Genomic DNA, 20946 nt, shown 5'->3' with positions numbered 1-20946 from the left:
CTGCCCGTTATACTCAGTCACATCCTATGACCACCTGGGGGGTACGCTCACCTGCTGTATTACTACATGTCACACAGCAAGCAGCAGCTGCCCGTTATACTCATTCACATCCTATGACCGCCTGGGGGGTACGCTCACCTGCTGTATTACTACATGTCACACAGCAAGCAGCAGCTGCCCGTTATACTCAGTCACATCCTATGACCGCCTGGGGGGTACGCTCACCTGCTGTATTACTACATGGCACACAGCAAGCAGCAGCTGCCCGTTATACTCAGTCACATCTTATGACCGCCTGGGGGGTACGCTCACCTGCTGTATTACTACATGGCACACAGCAAGCAGCAGCTGCCCGTTATACTCAGTCACATCCTATGACCTCCTGGGGGGTATGCTCACCTGCTGTATTACTACATGTCACACAGCAAGCAGCAGCTGCCCGTTATACTCAGTCTCATCCTATGACAGCCTGGGGGGTACGCTCACCTGCTGTATTACTACATGTCACACAGCAAGCAGCAGCTGCCCGTTATACTCAGTCACATCCTATGACCACCTGGGGGGTACGCTCACCTGCTGTATTACTACATGTCACACAGCAAGCAGCAGCTGCCCGTTATACTCATTCACATCCTATGACCGCCTGGGGGGTACGCTCACCTGCTGTATTACTACATGGCACACAGCAAGCAGCAGCTGCCCGTTATACTCAGTCACATCCTATGACCGCCTGGGGGGTACGCTCACCTGCTGTATTACTACATGGCACACAGCAAGCAGCAGCTGCCCGTTATACTCAGTCACATCCTATGACCGCCTGGGGGGTACGCTCACCTGCTGTATTACTACATGGCACACAGCAAGCAGCAGCTGCCCGTTATACTCAGTCACATCCTATGACCGCCTGGGGGGTACGCTCACCTGCTGTATTACTACATGGCACACAGCAAGCAGCAGCTGCCCGTTATACTCAGTCACATCCTATGACCGCCTGGGGGGTACGCTCACCTGCTGTATTACTACATGGCACACAGCAAGCAGCAGCTGCCCGTTATACTCATTCACATCCTATGACTGCCTGGGGGGGTACGCTCACCTGCTGTATTAATGCATGGCACACAGCAAGCAGCAGCTGCCCGTTATACTCAGTCACATCCTATGACCACCTGGGGGGTATGCTCACCTGCTGTATTACTACATGTCACACAGCAAGCAGCAGCTGCCCGTTATACTCATTCACATCCTATGACCGCCTGGGGGGTACGCTCACCTGCTGTATTAATGAATGCATTTCACACAGCAAGCAGCAGCGGCCCGTTATACTCAGTCACATCCTATGACCACCTGGGGGGTACGCTCACCTGCTGTATTAATGAATGCATTTCACACAGCAAGCAGCAGCGGCCCGTTAAGATGTGTTACGAGGGAGTAACTTTTCTTTATTTTTGTGGTACCTTAACCCTCACCCCCACTATCATCTTTTCTTATATATATGTTTTTCCCCGCTGATTCCTCAATCACATTAATTTTAATTAATGTTCAATACTAACATTGAATGTACTATGTGTGTTTGAACGCTGGCAATGATGGACAGTGGCCCTGATTCAGAGCCGGACGCTCTGAAAGAGCGCTCGCTCTGAATCAGGGCGTTTTTTTTTTTGTGCGGCCTCCTGGCCGCTCGCATAGCTGTATATATAGACTGTGAAAGACAGCTGCTTTAATCAGTAAAGCTGCATACACATGCATACACATGTAAAGAAAGGTATGAAAGCAAATGACAATCAGCAATTTGCTCCCAAATGCCGGAAAATGGACAAAAACTGTTGTGTGAACAAATTGTTTAGAACAAACATTTAACAAACTTGTCTAACAACCATTTTCATCTGTTTTCTGGCATTTAGGAGCAAATTGCTGATCATCAGTTACTCCCATACGTTACCAGATTTTCATTCCAACCAATCAACTAGTCACCCGCCCAGTGCCAGCGCTGCACTCTGATTGGCTGCATCTACCTCTTTGCTACTCCGGTCTCCTCTGGGAGGGTAGCGTGCTGGTCCACTGCTGCCGCCATCTTAGATCCTGGCTCTAGTGTTCCTCATCCTCTGGGTGCTGCTGACTACTCTCCTGCTACTGCTTACTGGGTAGCTCCTGAAACAGCTGTGCTTCCTCCTCTGGTGTCCTGGACCTCTGCCCTACTGTAGGCGTACAGGAGGACCTGCTGCCACTATTTTGATTTAGGGTGTAAGCAGTGATAACCTTCTCCCGGCTTCTAGATCCACTCCCAGGTTGCTGGTGCCATGTGGGCTGCAACTTTGTGTCACTGCTGTACTCTTGACTTGTGGCTGGGTGCTGATTCGTTGCTATGGGCAACAAGTCCACTTCTAAAAATGCGCACTTTAGTAAATATACCCTTGAGTCTCAATCTATACGGACTATGGGCCTGATTCAGAGCCGCTCGTAAGCGGCCGCTCGTTTGCTCCGAGCGATGTTTGCCCAACTGCGCATGCGTACGGATCGTTATACGCATGCGCGAACCAGTCAGTGCGGTTGAAATTCATGTGCTCGCAAAATAGCGAATGCCTGATAATTTGAGTGACAGAAAGAGGCGTATGTGGGTGGTAACGGGGAGTGGAGATCCGATCGCAGGCGTGCTTAAAGGTCAAAATGGGCGTTTTATGGGTGTGCATAATTAAAACAGCAGCGTCATTGAGCACGTCACTGGGTTATTTTATAGCCAGAACTGCTCACAAAATTGTGGTAGCAAAAACCAACCACAAGAATAGCGAGCAGCTCATACCCTGGTCGATGTACTCGATTAATCTAATAAATAGCGGACATGACGTAGGATGCGAGCGGCTAGGGGGCGTAGTTTTCCAAAAAATGACCGCAAGTTTTGTTCGCTCGTTCAGACCTAGAGGCGTGAACAGACCGCAAAGAGCGAACGGTTGATTGGAATAGCCACCCCTATTTTCTGGACGAGCAAGCGCTAATTGCGTCCGGCTCTGAATCAGGCCCTATGCCTTGGATGTTCAAAATAATCTTTCCCAGGTCCTCCAAGTTAAAAGGAAGCTCTGAGAGCTGCAGATCCAATGGTCAATGCTCTTTCCTGCACGTCTTCGAGTGGTAGCTGATGGGACTGCCCATTTCTTCAATTCTACTTAATAGAGAGAGGCTTGGCTCAATAGGAGACAGCAGGTACAGTTCATTGGTAAATCTGCTTGATTCCATTGCTGACTCCTCTTTAAGTACCGTATATACTCGAGTATAAGTTGACCCGAATATAAGCCGAGGTACCTACTTTTACCACAAAAAACTGGGAAAACTTATTGACTCGAGTATAAGCCTAGGGTGGGAAATGGCAGCAGCTGGTAGTGCCTCCAGTAGTAATTCCCCCTGGTGCCCCCAGTAGTAATCCCTCCTGGTAGTGCCCCCAGTGGTAATCCCCCCTTTCAGTGCCTCCAGTAGTAATCCCCCCCTGGTAGTGCCCCCAGTGGTAATCCTTCCCTTTTTTGTGCCCCCAGTAGTAATCCTCCCCTGGTAGTACCCCCAGTGGTAATCCCCCCTTTTAGTGCCCCCCTGTAGTAATCCCCCCTGGTAGTACCCCAGTGGTAATCCCCCCTTTTAGTGCCCCCTGTAGTAATCCCCCCTTGGTAGTGCCCCCTGTAGTAATCCTCCCCTGGCAGTTCCCCCAGGGGTAATCCCCCCTTTTAGTGCCCCCTGTAGTAATCGCCCCCCCGTAGTGCCCCCTGTAGTAATTGCCCCCTGGTAGTGACCCTTGTAGTAATCGCCCCCTGGTAGTGCCCCCAGTAGTGTCCCCCCCCAATACAGAGAGACGTGATAAGAATAAAAAAAAATCACTTACCTGAAACCCCCGCTCCTGGTCCCGCCGCTAACAGCTTCTTCTGCCGCTTTGCATGGGAGAGACGTCATTGCTCATGACGTCTCTCCCATTACCCACTGCGGGAGCCAGAAGATGGCTCCCGCAGTGGGAGCAGCAGCAGCCGCTGAGAGTCTGACAGACTCTCAGCGGCTGCTGATTACAGCAAACACACAGCTGCCGGCTCCGGCGGCTGTGTGTTTGTGCTGTGTATCGCTGACCGAACTCCGTCCGGTCAGCGCTACACTTCACTGGAGTATAAGCCGAGGGGGTACTTTTTCAGCACAAAAAATTGCTGAAAAACTCGGCTTATACTCGAGTATATACGGTATTATCTATGTGTTCTGTGGTTTCTTCCCCTTTTTTTATATGGTTACATTTTGTGCATTGTCTGGATGGTGCCTTGGGCTTTGCAGCTTGTTCTGCTGTCCTTTACATTGGTATTTAAGGGCTTAGTTTAGTTTGTTTACGGATATAACTTTACCAGTTCTAGATAAATATACAGTTTATTTTCCTGTTTCATACTTGCTGTCATGTGAATTATTATTGTGTAACATTTTTATCTATTTTGCAAATACATATGCAACGGTTTTTATTTATTTTTTTGTACTTTGGCGTGTGCAGCTGGCCAGTGAACAGGATTATTTTTTATTAACCCCTTTTGTTCTCCAGTTCTAGTACTTCTTGATGGCTATTGTGGTAGGGGACTCAGGGTCTGATTTGATACTGATCACAACTGCGATTACCAGTGCTTAAAGTGGTCCTAGAGAATTGGTGGAACGCACCGCCCCCCCCCCCTCGGTGCAATGTCAATAAGCCAGAAAAAAGGGGTGTGATCTCAAAAGAAAGGGGCGTGGTCACATAATAGTATTCCAGATACAAATTATGCCACACAGTAGCACATTCTTGATTCACTTTACACCACATAGTAGTGTCTCTTATTCATGTATGACACACAGCAGTGCTCCTTTTACACAATTCCCACGCGTGCCCTTATACACAAGGCCCACAGTAGTAAAGCCCCTTATACAATGCTCACAGTAGTAGTGCCCCTTATACAATGCCCACAGCAGTAGTGCCCCTTACATATAATACCCACAGTAGTGGTGCCCCTTACATATACTGCCCTCTGTAGTGGTGCCCCTTATGCAGTGCCCCCAGTAGTGGTAGTGCTCCTTATGCAGTGCCCACAGTGGTAGTGCCCCTTATGCAGAGCCCACAGTAGTAGTAGTGCGGTTATGCAGTAACCCCCAGTAGTGGTAGTATCCCTTATGTAGTGCAACAGTGGTAGTGCCCCTTATGCAGAGCTCACAGTAGTGGTAGTGCCCCTTATGCAGTGCCCTCTGTAGTGGTGCCCCTTATGCAGTGCCCACAGTAGTGGTAGTGCTCCTTATGCAGTGCCCACAGTGGTAGTGCCCCTTATGCAGAGCCCACAGTAGTTGTAGTGCCCCTAATGCAGTGCCCTCAGTAGTGGTGACCCTTATGCAGTGCCCCCAGTGGTAGTGCCCCTTATGCAGAGCCCACAGTAGTGGTAGTGTCCCTTATGCAGTGCCCACAGTGGTAGTGCCCCTTATGCAGAGCCCACAGTAGTGGTAGTGCCCCTTATGCAGTGCCCACAGTGGTAGTGCCCCTTATGCAGAGCCCACAGTAGTGTTAGTGACCCTTATGCAGTGCCCTCTGTAGTGGTGCCCCTTATGTAGTGCCTCCAGTAGTGGTAGTGCATCTTATGCAGTGCCCACAGTGGTAGTGCCCCTTATGCAGAGCCCACAGTAGTGGTAGTGTCCCTTATGCAGTGCCCTTTGTAGTGGCGCCCCTTATGCAGTGCCCACAGTGGTAGTGCCCTTTATGCAGAGCCCACAGTAGTGTTTGATACCATTATGCAGTGCCCTCTGTAGTGGTGCCCCTTATGCAGTGCCCCCAGTAGTGGTAGTGCCCCTATGCAGTGCCCACAGTGGTAGTGTCCCTTATGCAGTGCCCTCTGTAGTGGTGCCCCTTATGCAGTGCCCCCAGTATTGGTAGTGCCCCTTATGCAGTGCCCACAGTGGTAGTGTCCCTTATGCAGAGCCCACAGTAGTGGTGCCCCTTATGCAGTGGCCCCCTTATGAAGTGCCCCCAGGAGTGGTGCCCCTTATGCAGTGCCCCTATGCAATGCCCCCATTAGCAGTGCCCTTAGTAATGCCCCAATAGTAATGTCCCAGTAGTAGTGCCCCGAGTAATGTCCCCAGTAGTGCCGACTGACTAATGACCCCGGTAGGTGTGTCCCCTGGGTAATGCCCCCAGTAGTAGTGCCCCCTGCGTAGTGCCTCCTGTAGTAATGTCCCCTATTGTGAAGCCGCTTACACAACAACAAAAAAACAACTAATACTTACCTTAAGCCCCGCTCCCGCATCTGCTGCCGTCTGGTCCCCCTGGTCCGCTGGCTGCTCCTCAGTCTGAACTATGGGAGAGACGTCATGACATCTCTCCCATAGTGCACTGCACACAGCGGGACCCGGAGGCCGGAGCTCATGAGTGAGCTCCAGCCTCTGGCTGCTGCTGCAGGGAGGGAGAAGGGCGCCCGCTGGTAACAAAGTCTCAGTGGGCACCCGGCACATCAAGCCTCCCTGTATCGTCGGGGTTAGGTGGGTCGGAGGAGGCGGAACTGGTTCCATTTTCAAATAGAAGTGACAGAAAGCAGTTCCGCCCCATTCCGGCCCACTTTAACCCCTGGTGATAACGCACACAATTGAACGATTGTTTCGTTCTGCACATGCGTATGCATCGCAGTGCACATGCGCGAATTGGCCACTGCAGCCGGGACTGCGATCACAGTGACTACGCAGACTCATCGCAGAGTGATTGACAGGAAATGCCGTTAGTGGCTGGTGACAAGGGGCGTGCAAGTGCGTTTGAACGCCGTTGCAGGGGCGTGCATAAATGATCCACTGCGAAGCCTTACACAGCTTGAGGACTCATAGCGTGCGATGAAGTTAGCAATTCCTGAGTAAGGTCAGAGCTTGTGCAAGTGTGCGTGAGGCTCCGACGGTATTCAATGTTACCGATGGTTTTGCAGTCTTGCTAAAATTACGGATGTGTGTAAGGTAAAGTGGGTGTACTTATGTTGTGCTGCGACGGCATAGTGATTACAATGGATTAGCATACTATCGCAGTTGAACTGCGTGCGTAATCTCTATTCCAATCGCTGTTGCAAATGGTAATGAATCAGGCTCTCAGTCTGCTCACATGAAATGTATTCTAGTTTAAAATAAAGGGTATGGATATTACTTGTCTTTTAGAGATGCATCGGTCTGGCAGTAAGGTGTTGGCCTTAAAAAAAAAACTCTGGGTGGGGTGGATATACCACTCTATTTTCTCCCATAATCCTAGGGGTGTACATCTACAGGGGGATCCATATTGGAGGTTTGTTTTCCTTAGGGCTTTTATTGATTCTACCTTATATATGATCCTGGTAGTCTATATTCCTCTTCCATATAGTAATAAGCTTTGAGGAAAGCAGCTTCCTTTATTGAGTATTCCCCATTTACTGTTATTTGTAAGGGGGACTTCAACAATGTAATAGATCAGTCTCTTGACCAATGGAGGGAATCCTCTGCCCCTGTTCCTCCTTGCCCTACTCCCTTCTCCAGTATGGTTTCTGAAATAGACTTGATTGACATTTGGAGGATGCATTTTCCCTCTACTTGTCAATTTTCCTGTCACTCCAATACATATCATAGTGTTAACTCTAACCCGCTGGCGTTAGTGTGTGGTCAGCAGGCCACCTCCATAAGGGCAGGGACCATTTAGTACTTCAAAATCAGACAGGGCATGGCACCCTGCTGAAACAGTCTAGAGAAACACTATATACATTCACTCATACCAACCTAGTGCTGGTGTTTCATTTTTTGTCTACCAATGTCGTTCAGCTGGAATATTTGTCTAAAGGTATATCTGATCACTCTCCTGTGTGTTTGTCCTTTCGCACATCTCAGCCCGAAGAGGTCTGGTTCTGTAAGCTTAATCCCTTTTGACTTTAACTGATTGGTGCAGGTTCCGATTTTACACCGTCCTGGAAAATATCTTTCCTGGACAATACCCCCTATTCTGATGTGCCGACTCTGTGGGAGTTCTTCAAGACATTTCTCAGGTGTACTTTAATTAAAAGAGTTGCTGAATTAAACAATTTCACAAGTGTAAGGAGAAGACGGTTGTCCTTGAACAGCAATGCAGGGACATTTAGTTGCTCTACTTGGCCACTCATAGTACAGAGGATGGGGGAAGCTTTTTTTCATGTCCAGCAGGAGTGGCCGGCTCATCGCTATGATATATAAATAAATTCAAGCATAGGCTATTATTCTCTAGGCCAGGGTGGAGAACCTTTTATCTGCCAAAGGCCATTTTGATATATATAACATGATTCCAGGCCCGTTGCAGGCCACATACCCTCCGTGTGACATCACAAGGGGCATCACAAGGGTGGGGCCACAACCACCGGTGATTACAGCAATACTGAGGATGCTCTGGGGAGCTGTAAGGACACTCCAGGTGGCACTGCTGTATAGATTCTGGCTGCAGGCTGCCATTCTAGGCACCCTGCTAGCCAGATAGGGCTAGCAGATAAAAGCTTAAAGGGCCAGACCAAATGATTCCGGGGGTCTTATATGGCCCCCGGGCTGGGTTCCCCATCCCTGCTCTAGGCACTTGAAATATTCACTAGCTGTTGGGGGTAGTTACTTAATGTTTTCTCCAGTAAGGATTCTGTGTCTAGGACCATTCCTTTTATCTCAGAGTCCTCTAATGTGCTTCATTTCTCAGGGGAAGATATAGCTAATACTTATCTGCAATATTACAATTTCTTGTGCATGACAAAGGCCTCCTATTCCCACTATCAGCTTCAGGTATATTTGGCCCATATCACACTGCCAAGAATGTTCCAGGAGGCAGTGAATTTTTTAGATGTCCCATATACCGTGGAGGACTTGACTTGGCTCTTTCTTCATTCCTTCCCTGCCTCCGAGGCTCCTGAGGTGGACGGGATTCCGGTAGTGGTTTACAAGAAGTCTTCTTGATAACTTTAATGCTCTCTATGAGCATTCTATGTCCAAGGCCCTTATTGATCTCCCTAAGGGGTCTATTTACTAAGCCTTAGATGCATAAAGTGAACAGAGATAAGGTACCAGCCAATCAGCTCCTGTCATTTTTCAAACACAGCCTGTGACATTACAGTTAGGAGCTGATTGGCTGGTACCTTATCTCCGTTCACTTTATCTCCAGCCAAGGCTTAGTAAACAGACGCCTAAGTTCAGTAAAGACGCCCTCTTCACAGAGTCATAGAGGGGTATTCAATATGAAACGTAAACTTCGCTGTCGAAGTTTACGTTTCATATCGGATCTTTTACCTGCGTTAAGTATCGGGCGCACGCCCGCTTATCCCCGTATTCAATATGAAATTAACGAAAACGGGAGCCTGTGAAGTTGGATTTGCGTAAAGTTACGAATTTTTCCTTAAAAAAATTGTAGGACCCCCTAAAGTTGTAAAAACATGGGGGATCACTATGGGTACCCCCGATTTAGCCTTTAAATGAAAGTCGGGGATTTAAATAGCTGCAGCAGGTGTTTTTTCCCGACATTGAAGAAGTGTTGCAGAAGAGCACTTAGGTTATTTTTTTCGTTTTTTTAAGTGGTCCCATCAAATTTGGGGTACATGAAAATGGGTACTAGCATATTTTTAAGTCCCTAAAGTAAGTTTTTTAAAATTCTGCAATTGTGCACCTGCCGCTATAAATCTATTCTAGAAAACACATGCCGCATACTTGCAGAATAGCCCTGAACCTATTTCCCTATTGTTAACCAATTTTTTCCCATTTTTTTTTTCACCCCAATTTTTTTATTAATTTTTTGGGGTGTCCCTATTTTTTTTTTAATTTTTTGACACAGTTCTTTTTTAAATGTCATTCCCAGGGGTGCAGGCTATTTTTTTTAAGCCTGCACCCCTAAACCCCAATTCTGCACTTTTTTTCGACACCTATTCAATGGTGAAAAGTTATCCCCGTTTTTTATCAAAGACTTTTCGAACCTGCGAAAAGTCTTTGAAATTGAATACGGTGTAAAACTATAACCTGCGATAATGACGTCATAGGTGCGATATTAATGCAAAAACTATGTTTTCGCTCCCATATTGAATACCCCTATCTCCCTTTTGTTCATTCATATTAATGCAGTCATAGACAGCATTGTGCACATTGATAAAACATAATTCATACCGCCAAATTCACCACTCAGAATCTCCGACATGTATTTTATCATCTCCAGATGACCATTCGTCTCCCTCCTGTCCCTTGCAGTGGACCCTAAAGTTTTGTTATTTGTGGATTTGGATAACCACTTCCTCCATGGACTATGTTTCCCAGAATTTTGACACTGTTACCTCTCACTTTAAATCTAGGGTTCAAGTCTGGAAGAAGCTCCCTCTGACTGTCATTGGTCATATTAATCCTTTTAAGATGGTCATCCAGGCGAAATATTTATACCTATTCCAGCATTCCCCAGTTTATATACCTAATTAATTCTTTACTGCCAGTATAGTATCATTTAATCCTTTGTGCGGGTTGAGGGAAGAGCCAAAATTGGTTTATGTACTTTATGTCGATCTAAATAGGCCTTTCCCTGCCTTAAACTATATTAGATGGCCTCCCAGCTGGCTCATTTAGTGGGCAGGATGTGGGTGGGGGAGATTCTCTGGATTCCTCAGTGAGCAGACTGAGGTCCCTGCTAACTTTCCAAGCAAGACTCCACAAGGGTTTCTCCCTGTGACAGGCTCGCTGTATGTGGGGCTTTGCTCAGGGGTTGTTTCACTGGTCCAGTATTGATCCTGATGCTTCACTATGGTTCAATAGCGCCTAACCTGACCTGGGCATGCACAGCTCTGATAATATTTGGCTAGTTTATGAGATGCCTGCCTTGGGACAGGTTTTTCATGATGACCATCTTAAATTAATTGAGCAAATGTGGGTCATATTTGATCTCCCACGTATGAAACAGTGTTTTATAGATATTTGTATCTTTGCCATGCTTTGGGCTCTAGAAAATAGATTTTGTTTTGTCTTTTCAGCACTACTCATTCTAAAATTGAAATAGGAATAGTGTTTTTAAAGAAAAGGAATGCGGTCAAGTTGTTGGCTGCATCAGAGACATTTCACCCTCTTCAGATACCAGCAGGTGCATTTCAATGTGTTACACAGAGCTTATTGTACCCCTGTTTGTCTTCTTAAAAATGGGTATTCGCGCTACAGCTGACTATGTATATATATATATATATATATATATATATATACTAAATGTGGAGCCCCTGGTGGTAGTTTTTGGTACCTTCTTTGGGCCTGTCCAGTTGTACATGCTATTTGATTGAGTGTTTGGGCTGATATTAGGTCTACTACCCCTATGCTTGCCCCTATGGAGCCCAAAATATGTTTGTTTGCAATAGCCCTTCAAAAAAACTATAACAATATCTATAAATATGTTTCTGCTTTTGACTACGTGGGGTTGTCCCCATTACTTCATGAGTTACTCCTTGGTGTTCTCCACTGTGATGGGCACTGCACACTAAACTGTCCTTATTATTATGGCTTTTGATTGTTACTGGTCTTTTTCCTTGTACTGTTTGTTCTAACTGCATATGTATTGTGCAAGTTTTTTTTCTAACAGAGCTTTATTTCATGTTTGTCTTTTGTATTGTTTGATGTCTTTTCTGAAATTCAATAAAAGAATAAATGACAATAAACAATTTGATTACCCCATCTAGGCAGTTTGTGCATGGAGGTCCGGCTTGGCCTTGTTCACCCTATAACATATACAGTACTAAGAAAATGGTAATGAAATTACACAACATTTAACATTCCTGTCTAAAAATATGTAACTGGACAATTGATCTACCACTTTAATATGGAGGAATAGAGCATGAGAATATACAGATGTTTCATGCACTGAACAAAATAAAGATAAAGAGAAGAAGAATTCACACTGGAATATTGCTGTCTGTGACACCATTGACCCAGCATTTGTAATGTATGTACCAAGATGGCAGCTTTGATGGACTGCTTACATTTTGAAGAATAATTTATGCATACAGGTTGGTCTATAATCAAAACTAAGAGGGTAACAATTTTAAGCCTGACAAAGCACAATTAGAGCTGGATAAAGGGGGGTATTCTACTATTAATACAGACAGTAAATGCACAAAAATGTTATATGTTTTTTATTGTATTTACTTTGCTTTGACACTAAGATGAAATCAGTTCTTCTTTCAGGGTAGTTAATGTGAGCACAATCACAGCCATATTCCAACACAACACTTGTTATTTACCTGTTCTCCCTTATCCCCATGAATGCCAAAGCCTTCACTCCCCTACAAAAAGAGATGTATAAATATAAGACACTTGGTTTAAAAATACAATTAAACACAATCACAGACCGTGAATAATAGATATCAGTAATACATTGCAATGAGATTAATCGTTATCATCTGCAAGATCTGGGTTGCAGATGCAGATGGAGTCGATTTTATATTTCTCTTGAGTTACGTAACTGTACCAGATTCTGAGGGGTATATGTACTAAAGTGGAGATTTTTAGAAGTGGAGATGTTGCCCATAGCAACCAATCAGATTCTTGCTATAATCTTCTAGAAGGTATTAGGTAAATGATAAGTAGAATCTGATTAGTTGCAATGGGCAACATCACCACTTCTAAAAAAACGCACTTTAGTAAATATACCCGAGTTATTAGCTATAGGTTGTTTGAAGGATATATTCAGGCAAATAATTTGACAAATAATTTATTAACCTAGAAGAAGTAGTAGCCAATAAGAATCATGAATTCTGAATATCTCTACTGTTATCACTTCTCCACATAAATATCCCACTTCACCAAGCATATATTACTTCTGCTAACACTATGGGTCTCATTCAGTCCCGGTCGCAATCGCTGAGCGCTCGCAACCGGGTCGATGTTAAGGCCCTGCGCACTCGCAGCGGCCGGACTGCACGTGCGCAAGCCCCGGAGCAAGAGAGAAATTGTCTCGCTGTCGATGGTGATCGACAGCTCGCCCCGTTTTGTAGGCGGGGCGGGGGGGTGGCTACACAACGCCTGCCGTTTTGTGGGCGGCCGCACTGACATTAGCAGTGATGTCAGTGGGGGGCTTGCAGTTGCCGAGACTCAACTTTAGGGTCTCGTCGCAAGCCCCGATGGTCGTGATGGTCTTGACCATCGCGACCATCAACCTGGTCAGCCGCTAAAGCTGTGGGTGGTAACCCACAGCTTAGCTAGCGACCAGGAGGCCGCACTTAAAAAATCAAGCGGCCACCCTCATTCAGAGAGATGATCGCTTCTTGCGACTGCCTCTGAATGAGGGCCTATATCCCTATTGTCATCCCTTATTTTTCTTCATATATATCTCTTGTGTTATCACTTCTACTTCCCCATATATATGTCCCTTCTACTGTCCTTTCCACTTCTGCATACATACATCCCTTCTACTATAGTTACAATTTCCCCACACATATCTCCCTTCTATTATGCTTACTATTTCCCCACACATACATCCCTTCTACTATCCTTTCTACTCCTCCATAAATAAATACATACATCCCTTCTACTATTCTTTTAACTTCTCCATACATACATACATACCTTCTACTATCCTATCCACTTCTGCAAACATACATACCTTCTACTATCCTTTCCATTTCTCCATAAATAAATACATACATCCCTTCTACTATACATTCCAATTCTCCATACATAAATACATACATCCCTTCTACTATTCTTTTCACTTCTCCATACATACATCCCTTCTACTTTCCTTTCCATTTCTCCGTAAATAAATACATACATCCCTTCTACTATCCATTCCAATTCTCCATACATAAATACATACATCCCTTCTACTATTCTTTTCACTTCTCCATACATACATCCCTTCTACTATCCTTTCCACTTCTCCATACATACATCCCTTCCTACTATCCTTTCCATTTCTCCAGAAATAAATACATACATCCCTTCTACTATCCATTCCAATTCTCCATACATAAATACATACATCCCTTCTACTATCTATTCCAATTTTCCATACATAAATACATACATCCCTTCTACTATCCTTTCCACTTCTCAATACATACATACATACATCCCTTCTACTATCCTTTCCAATTCTCCATACATAAATACATACATCCCTTCTACTATTCTTTTCACTTCTCCATACATACATCCCTTCTACTATCCTTTCCACTTCTCCATACATACATCCCTTCTACTATGATTATCCTTTCCATTTCTCCATAAATTAATACATACATCCATTCTACTATCCATTCCAATTCTCCATACATAAATACATACATCCCTTCTACTATTCTTTTCACTTCTCCATACATACATCCCTTCTACTATTCTTTTCACTTCTCCATACATACATCCCTTCTACTATCCTTTCCATTTCTCTTGAAATAAATACATACAACCCTTCTACTATCCATTCCAATTCTCCATACATAAATACATACATCCCTTCTACTATCCTTTCCACTTCTCAAAACATACATACATACATCCCTTCTACTATCCTTTCCACTTCTCCATACATACATCCCTTCTACTATCCTTTCCATTTCTCCATACATACATCCCTTCTACTATCCTTTCCATTTCTCCATAAATAAATACATACATCCCTTCTACTATCCATTCCAATTCTCCATACATAAATACATACATCCCTTCTACTATCCTTTCCACTTCTCCATACATAAATATATACATCCCTTCTACTATCCTTTCCACTTCTCCATACATACATATATACATTCATACATATATACATACATATCTTCTACTATTCTTTCCGCTTCTCCATACATACATTCCTACTATCCTTTCTACTTCTACATACATACATACATCTCTTCTACTATACTTACTATTTCCACATACATACTGTACATACATACATACATGCATACATGCATATTATTATTTATTTATTTATTTATGAACAGTTTCTTATATAGCGCAGCCAATTCCGTTGAGCTTTACAATTTGAATCAACATTAACATTATACTGGGTTGTAAAAGACATACATACATACATAAAAGACATACATAAGGGTAAGAGGGCCCTGCTCACAAGCTTACAATCTATAGGGAAATAGGTGTTGATACACAAGGATAGGTGCTACAGATTGCAAATTGGTCCAGCCCGATTGCAGATGTTCTTGGTGGGCTGTATAATCCATATGCATATATACATACATCTCTTCTACTATACTTACTATTTCCACATACATACATATATGTATATGTATAGTACATACATCTCTTCTACTATCCTTTTCACTTCTCCATACATACATACATTGCTACTATACTTTCTACTTCTACATACATACATACATCTCTTCTATATTTACTATTGTCACATACATGCATATATACCTACGTCTCTTCTACTATACTTACTATTTCCACATACATACATATATGTTATGTATATGTATAGTACATACATCTCTTATACTATCCTTTTAACTTCTCCATACATACATACATTGCTACTATACTTTCTACTTCTACATACATACATACATCTCTTCTACTATATTTACTATTGTCACATACCTATATACATGCATATATACATACATCTCTTCTACTATACTTACTATTTATACATACATACATACATACATATATACATACATCTCTTCTACTATCCTTTCCACTTCTCCATACATACATATATTCCTACTATCCTTTCTACTTCTACATACATACTATTGTTTCTTCTCCTTACTTATATACATTAATTCTACTGTCATTTATACTTCTCCATACATACATTCTACTATCCTTTCTTTTTCTCCTTACGTATATACTGTGACAAAGGCACTGAGCGAATCATTAATGGGAGGTATATATAACCCAGGTTTCTTACTTAAGTCTGTTAATCATCCAGTTAATGAGCAGCCTTCATTATCATATAACCTGTGAGAGGCTAATAAAATATGTGTCAAATTGCTAGGGGTAAATTTACTAAAGTGAGTTTTTAGAAGTGGAGATGTTGCCCATAGCAATCAATCAGATTCTACTTAACATTTAACTAGCACCTTCTAGAAGATAATAGCTAGAATCTGATTGGTTGCTATGGGCAACATCTCCACTTCTACAAACTCTCACTTTAGTAAATGTACCCCCTAGTCTGTCTCTCACTACATGGATTCCTTCTACTATCCTTTCTACTTCACCATACATATACTGTATATGTGCATTCCTTCCACTATCTTTTTCTGTACTGTCTTTTATACTTCTCCATACACCCATTTTTCAACTATCCTTTCTACTTTTCCGTACGTACATACATACAGTACGTGCCTTCCTTCCACTATTCTTTTTATTTCACCATACATACATAAATATATACATGCATTCTTTCTACTATCCTATTCTATACTGTCCTTTCTACTTCTCCATAGAAGTATGACTTCTGCATTAATTGTACTTTGTCGTACATACATCCATCCCTACTGCTATATACCCCCTACATTTACAGACATATCTTCTGTGATTTTTCCCAACTATCTACATATATTTCTCTTTTGCTGTCCCTGCTGCTTCTTCACATGTATAATCACTATTATTCTTCCACATAATGTTCCTGCTATTGTCACCCTACATCAACACAAATATGACCTTTCTATTATCTCTTTAAGTTCCCCACACATCCATACATTTTTGCTATATTTCTCCATACAGTATATTCATACCTTCTACTCTCCATCTACTTTTCTCTGTACATGCACCTTTTACTTTCATTTCTTTTAGTAAGTTGTTTATGTCTCCAAACATTTGTTTTCTCTACTTTTCTCCCAACATCTCCACAAATAGTCCCCTCATAAATGATTTACAATATTTAGTTTTAAATATTAAATAATAGTAAAAGTATTACTTACTTGTGGTCCTGGTGGTCCCAGAGGTCCTGGAGTCCCCTACAAATGAAATGCCATAGCATGAGATGTTAAACAAGTAGTTACATGTCTTTTCTTATGTATTTACCATTGAAATTATATGGCCCCACACAGGTTATTGTCAGGTGATTGCCATATATATACGTTCCTTCTACACTTTTGACATACGGTAGTAGCGACATTAAATTGGAAAGTGGGAGGAGTCAGTATTAGGGTTATTAAGACACCTTAGTGAGGCACGACACCGATCTCTTTGAGGTATGTATATAGGTAGTAGTACTATGTTAGATGCTGAGTAGAAGAGAGAGTGGAGTACTTTTGATAATAAAAGTAATTTAAAAGAAGTATTTTAATACAGTATTCTGATGGGTAAAGACAATTTCATAGGAAACAATAGATTGTTCAAAGGGATAACTTGGATATAGTCACATATTTGGCAATTTTAATTTTTCTCTAACAGGGTATGTTTTCCTTCTGAGGAGCTGCTGTAATACCAGCTATGGTTGACAGATGGCAGTGCACCATCAACACTAATAATGTGAATGGATCTACTGTAATACCAGCTACAGACAACAGGGGGCAATGCACTGTCAACACTGACAACTGCTGTATTTACTTACTGTAATCGGCTTTTCTGCTAAAGGTCAAGTCAAAAAGAACTAATGGTGCATACACACGGTCAGATTTTGTGTCAGATCGGAATGATAATGATTTTAAAAATCATTCAATCGTTCATATCGGAAAGAAAATCTCACATGTGGGCAGGCAACGATGAACGATGCGTGTTCCTGCATTTCAGATAACGATATCTGACATCGTCTGTGTTTGCAGCCAGATTTTGACGATTTCATTCATCTTAATACTGTCTGAAATCATTAAATCGTTCAAATCGTTGGTAAAATCGTTCAAATCGTTGATAAAAATTGTTCAATCGTTCATCTGACCGTGTGTATGCACCATAAGATATCTCACCTGTATTAAGACTTTATAAGGCTTTATCCCTCAAGACTCGTCCTCCCTGGACCTCTAAGCAGCTTGGTGTGATAGCTACCACAACCACGTGTTTTTTTCGTGGGAGCAACCACAACCGCGATATGAAAAAAATGCACTGTTAGCAGGCCTTGGGAACCGGATTAGCAGGGGTGTATCTAGAGGTCCAAGCGCCCATGGCAAAGTAATGGAAAGGTGCCCCCTCCCCCCCATATTTTCTGTATAAATACACACTCTGGGCCTAATTCAGACCTGCTCGCAAGCGCTGAGTGCTCGCAAGCGGGTCGATGTTGGCCCAGTGCGCATGCGCACGACGGAGGCGGCTCCGTCGTGCGCATGTGCGAGACCCGGATAGCGACGGGCAAGCCGTCGCTATGGGTCTCGCTACAAAGGGGGCGTGCTGTCGATGATGAGTGACAGCACGCCCCCTTTGGTGGGTGTGCTGGGGGCGTGGCTGGCCAGACGGAGGCGTTCCCATGGGAACGCCTACCGTCTGGGGCCGGCCCCACTGTCAGTGGGAGTGCTTTCGGCTGTGATAGAGCCAAAAGCATTCCAGGGCTTACGGCAACAAGACCCTACCACAAGGGTCTTGTCGCAAGCCTGATGGTCGCGATGGTCTTGACCATCGCGACCATCTTCCTGGCCGCTCGCTATAGCTGTGGAGGAGGCCGTCTAAAAATTCAGAAGGACAGCCCTGATTCAGAGCGAGCGCTCTGTCAGAGCGTCCGACTCTGAATCAGGACCTCTGTACTTAAAACCTCTCCCTAGCCAGCCCCCATGTCTCACCTGCCAGTTACAGTAACACTACACCCTGTGCACATACTCAGCCTGTCACCTGTAACACTACACCCTGTCACACACTCACACTACACCCTTTCACATACTCACACTCAGCCTGTCACATACCTCTGGGGTCCCGGCCCAGGTGTCCCGCTGTCAGCCCGCACAGGAGCAGGAGCAGCCGGCAGGTACCCTCCCACATCCTCTGCTCCCCAGTGCCCGGCGGCATGTGCGACAGAGAGTCAGCCGTGGGGCCAGGTGTCCCGCTGTCAGCCCGCACAGGAGCAGCTGGCAAGTACCCTCCCACATCCGGTCCCGGGTGCCCAGCGGCAAGTGGGAGCGAGGAGGATCCGGGGACAGGGAGGAGGAGGCTGGGTGAGGATGGGCGGGGAGGTGCTGGGGCAGGTGAGGAGGAGGTGCCGGGAAGTAGGGGGTGGGTGACTCCCTCTCACTCACCAGCGGCTGCCAGGCCCTGGACGGACAGTAGCAGGATAAATATACTACAGTATGACGTACCTGGGACTCCCCGGCAGTCCTGTCTTTATTCTACCCCCTGACCATGGGTGGCACTGCCAGACGGCGCCCCCCTTTGGCTGGCGCCCCTGGCGAGTGCCGTCTTGGCCAATGGGTAGATACGCCCCTGCGGATTAGTTATTCTGATCTGTACTTAGCTTTTGAGAAGACATTGTAGCCTAATTTGTCAGAACTGGGAAATATACTTACAGGAAATCCAGGAGGGCCCATAGGGCCAAAGGATCCAACTCTTCCAGGTAGACCTCTTGGACCCTGCAGATGACATTAGGCAATAAATGTGTTGCATGTGTTCATCCCATTGAATTAAAATGTAATACATTATCTGCAAACACTTACTGGGTTTCCAGTATATCCAGGTTCACCAGGGTCCCCCTACAAAAAGAAACAGCAAAATATGTTTATATTATACAATAGTGAGACCAAATCTCCTGGAAATAAGCGGTTACAGATATATTACGCTATAATCAGTACTTAGAAATACCCTTGCTTTAGTAATCATTAGGAAGACTATGGGCCTAATCTAGAATAGTTTGCAATTTTGTGGCATGACCATAGGCATGAAATTGCAGTTCAAAATAGAGTATATAGGTGTACATAAAAAACATGCGTATCCCATGTAAAAGGATAAATAATATAATGATTTATACAAATAAATATAGGCATGAATGCATATAAATACACCTGCATAGAAATGTTCATACACACAAACACAGACACATAAAAGTCGAACAAATTATATGGATATCTTAGTAAAGAAAAAATAATGAATATACAGTATAAAAAAATGCTAACATAAGAATTAATAGGATGTATACATGAAGAAGTGTATAGAATACATAACAAATAACCATATTTTAAATGAACTTACTAATGTACACTAAAAATCAGGAATCTAATTGAAATTAGAGATCATTATATAAGTGTACCATTCTGTTTACAATTGAATGTATCATTGCCTACAGATCAGGTATTCAACGGAAATAAGATTAAGACATCTTATTATAAGAATAAGGACAACTGAAAATCATAATTAAAACAATCTGGTATTAAAAATCTTCCCTCTTAGACAACAAACTGCTTCAGTTTCCCATCTTGGTAAACTATGTTTTCAATCATCATGGGTGCAAGACTAGGCAGGTGTCCTCCATGTGTATCTTTATAGAACTGTATGATGGAACTGTATGATACACATATCCTCTTAAGATAACCTAAATGCTCCCTAATTTTGTCTATTTGTTTGCCTGATATAATGCTTACCTTACGGACAGGAAAGGAGATAAATTATACTCCTGGAGTTACAATTGTTCTTTCTAAGTGAATTGTTCTGCTTAGTATGGCTTACATCCTCTGAGTTATTTGTTAGACATGTTCAGTATAAATGTTTCCTCTTCTACATATTAAGTTTATAACATCACTGAATGTTGGATCTATATGTAATACTGGTGAATGTTTCCAGGTAACAATTATAAAACATACTATTAATGTGAAGTCTAATCAGTAACAAAAGCAGGAACATTTATTACTTTTAATCAGATACATTTAATGTTACTATAATTAAAGCTAAGTACACTATACAATTTTCAGGCTGACCTGATGGATATTGGGTCGTTGCCCCGATAATTGATTAGTGTGTAGTCTGCACCAGGGCCCGATGGTCGGTCCAAAACCTGCACGATTGGTTCCCGATATACCATTGTTTTAGTATCGTTGAGTGTACAGTGTGTATGGACCTCAGCCGATGTCTGCTAATTAATTACCA

At 43.5% G+C, this 20946-nt stretch overlaps 1 protein-coding gene across 2 annotated transcripts in view; it reads right to left on the bottom strand.

Annotated features, from left to right (window-relative positions):
• COL4A2 (collagen type IV alpha 2 chain) overlaps positions 1-20946 on the bottom strand; it is a 308996-nt gene that overhangs the window by 111249 nt on the left and 176801 nt on the right. For both annotated transcript variants that reach the window (XM_088458348.1, XM_088458357.1), the window contains exons 9-13: positions 19524-19559; positions 19377-19439; positions 16869-16904; positions 12219-12260; positions 11649-11696 (exon numbers count right to left, since the gene is read on the bottom strand). In XM_088458348.1, the coding sequence (XP_088314474.1) occupies positions 11649-11696; positions 12219-12260; positions 16869-16904; positions 19377-19439; positions 19524-19559 (225 nt within the window). The remainder of the gene's footprint in view (positions 1-11648; positions 11697-12218; positions 12261-16868; positions 16905-19376; positions 19440-19523; positions 19560-20946) is intronic.

This window comes from Taudactylus pleione, unplaced genomic scaffold, assembly GCF_031769625.1.
Source record: "Taudactylus pleione unplaced genomic scaffold, aTauple2 ptg000041l, whole genome shotgun sequence".
In the NCBI taxonomy this organism is placed as follows: domain Eukaryota; kingdom Metazoa; phylum Chordata; class Amphibia; order Anura; family Myobatrachidae; genus Taudactylus; species Taudactylus pleione.
The sequence above is the reverse complement of the archived record's forward strand: the minus strand, read 5'-3'. Positions and strand labels throughout refer to the sequence as shown.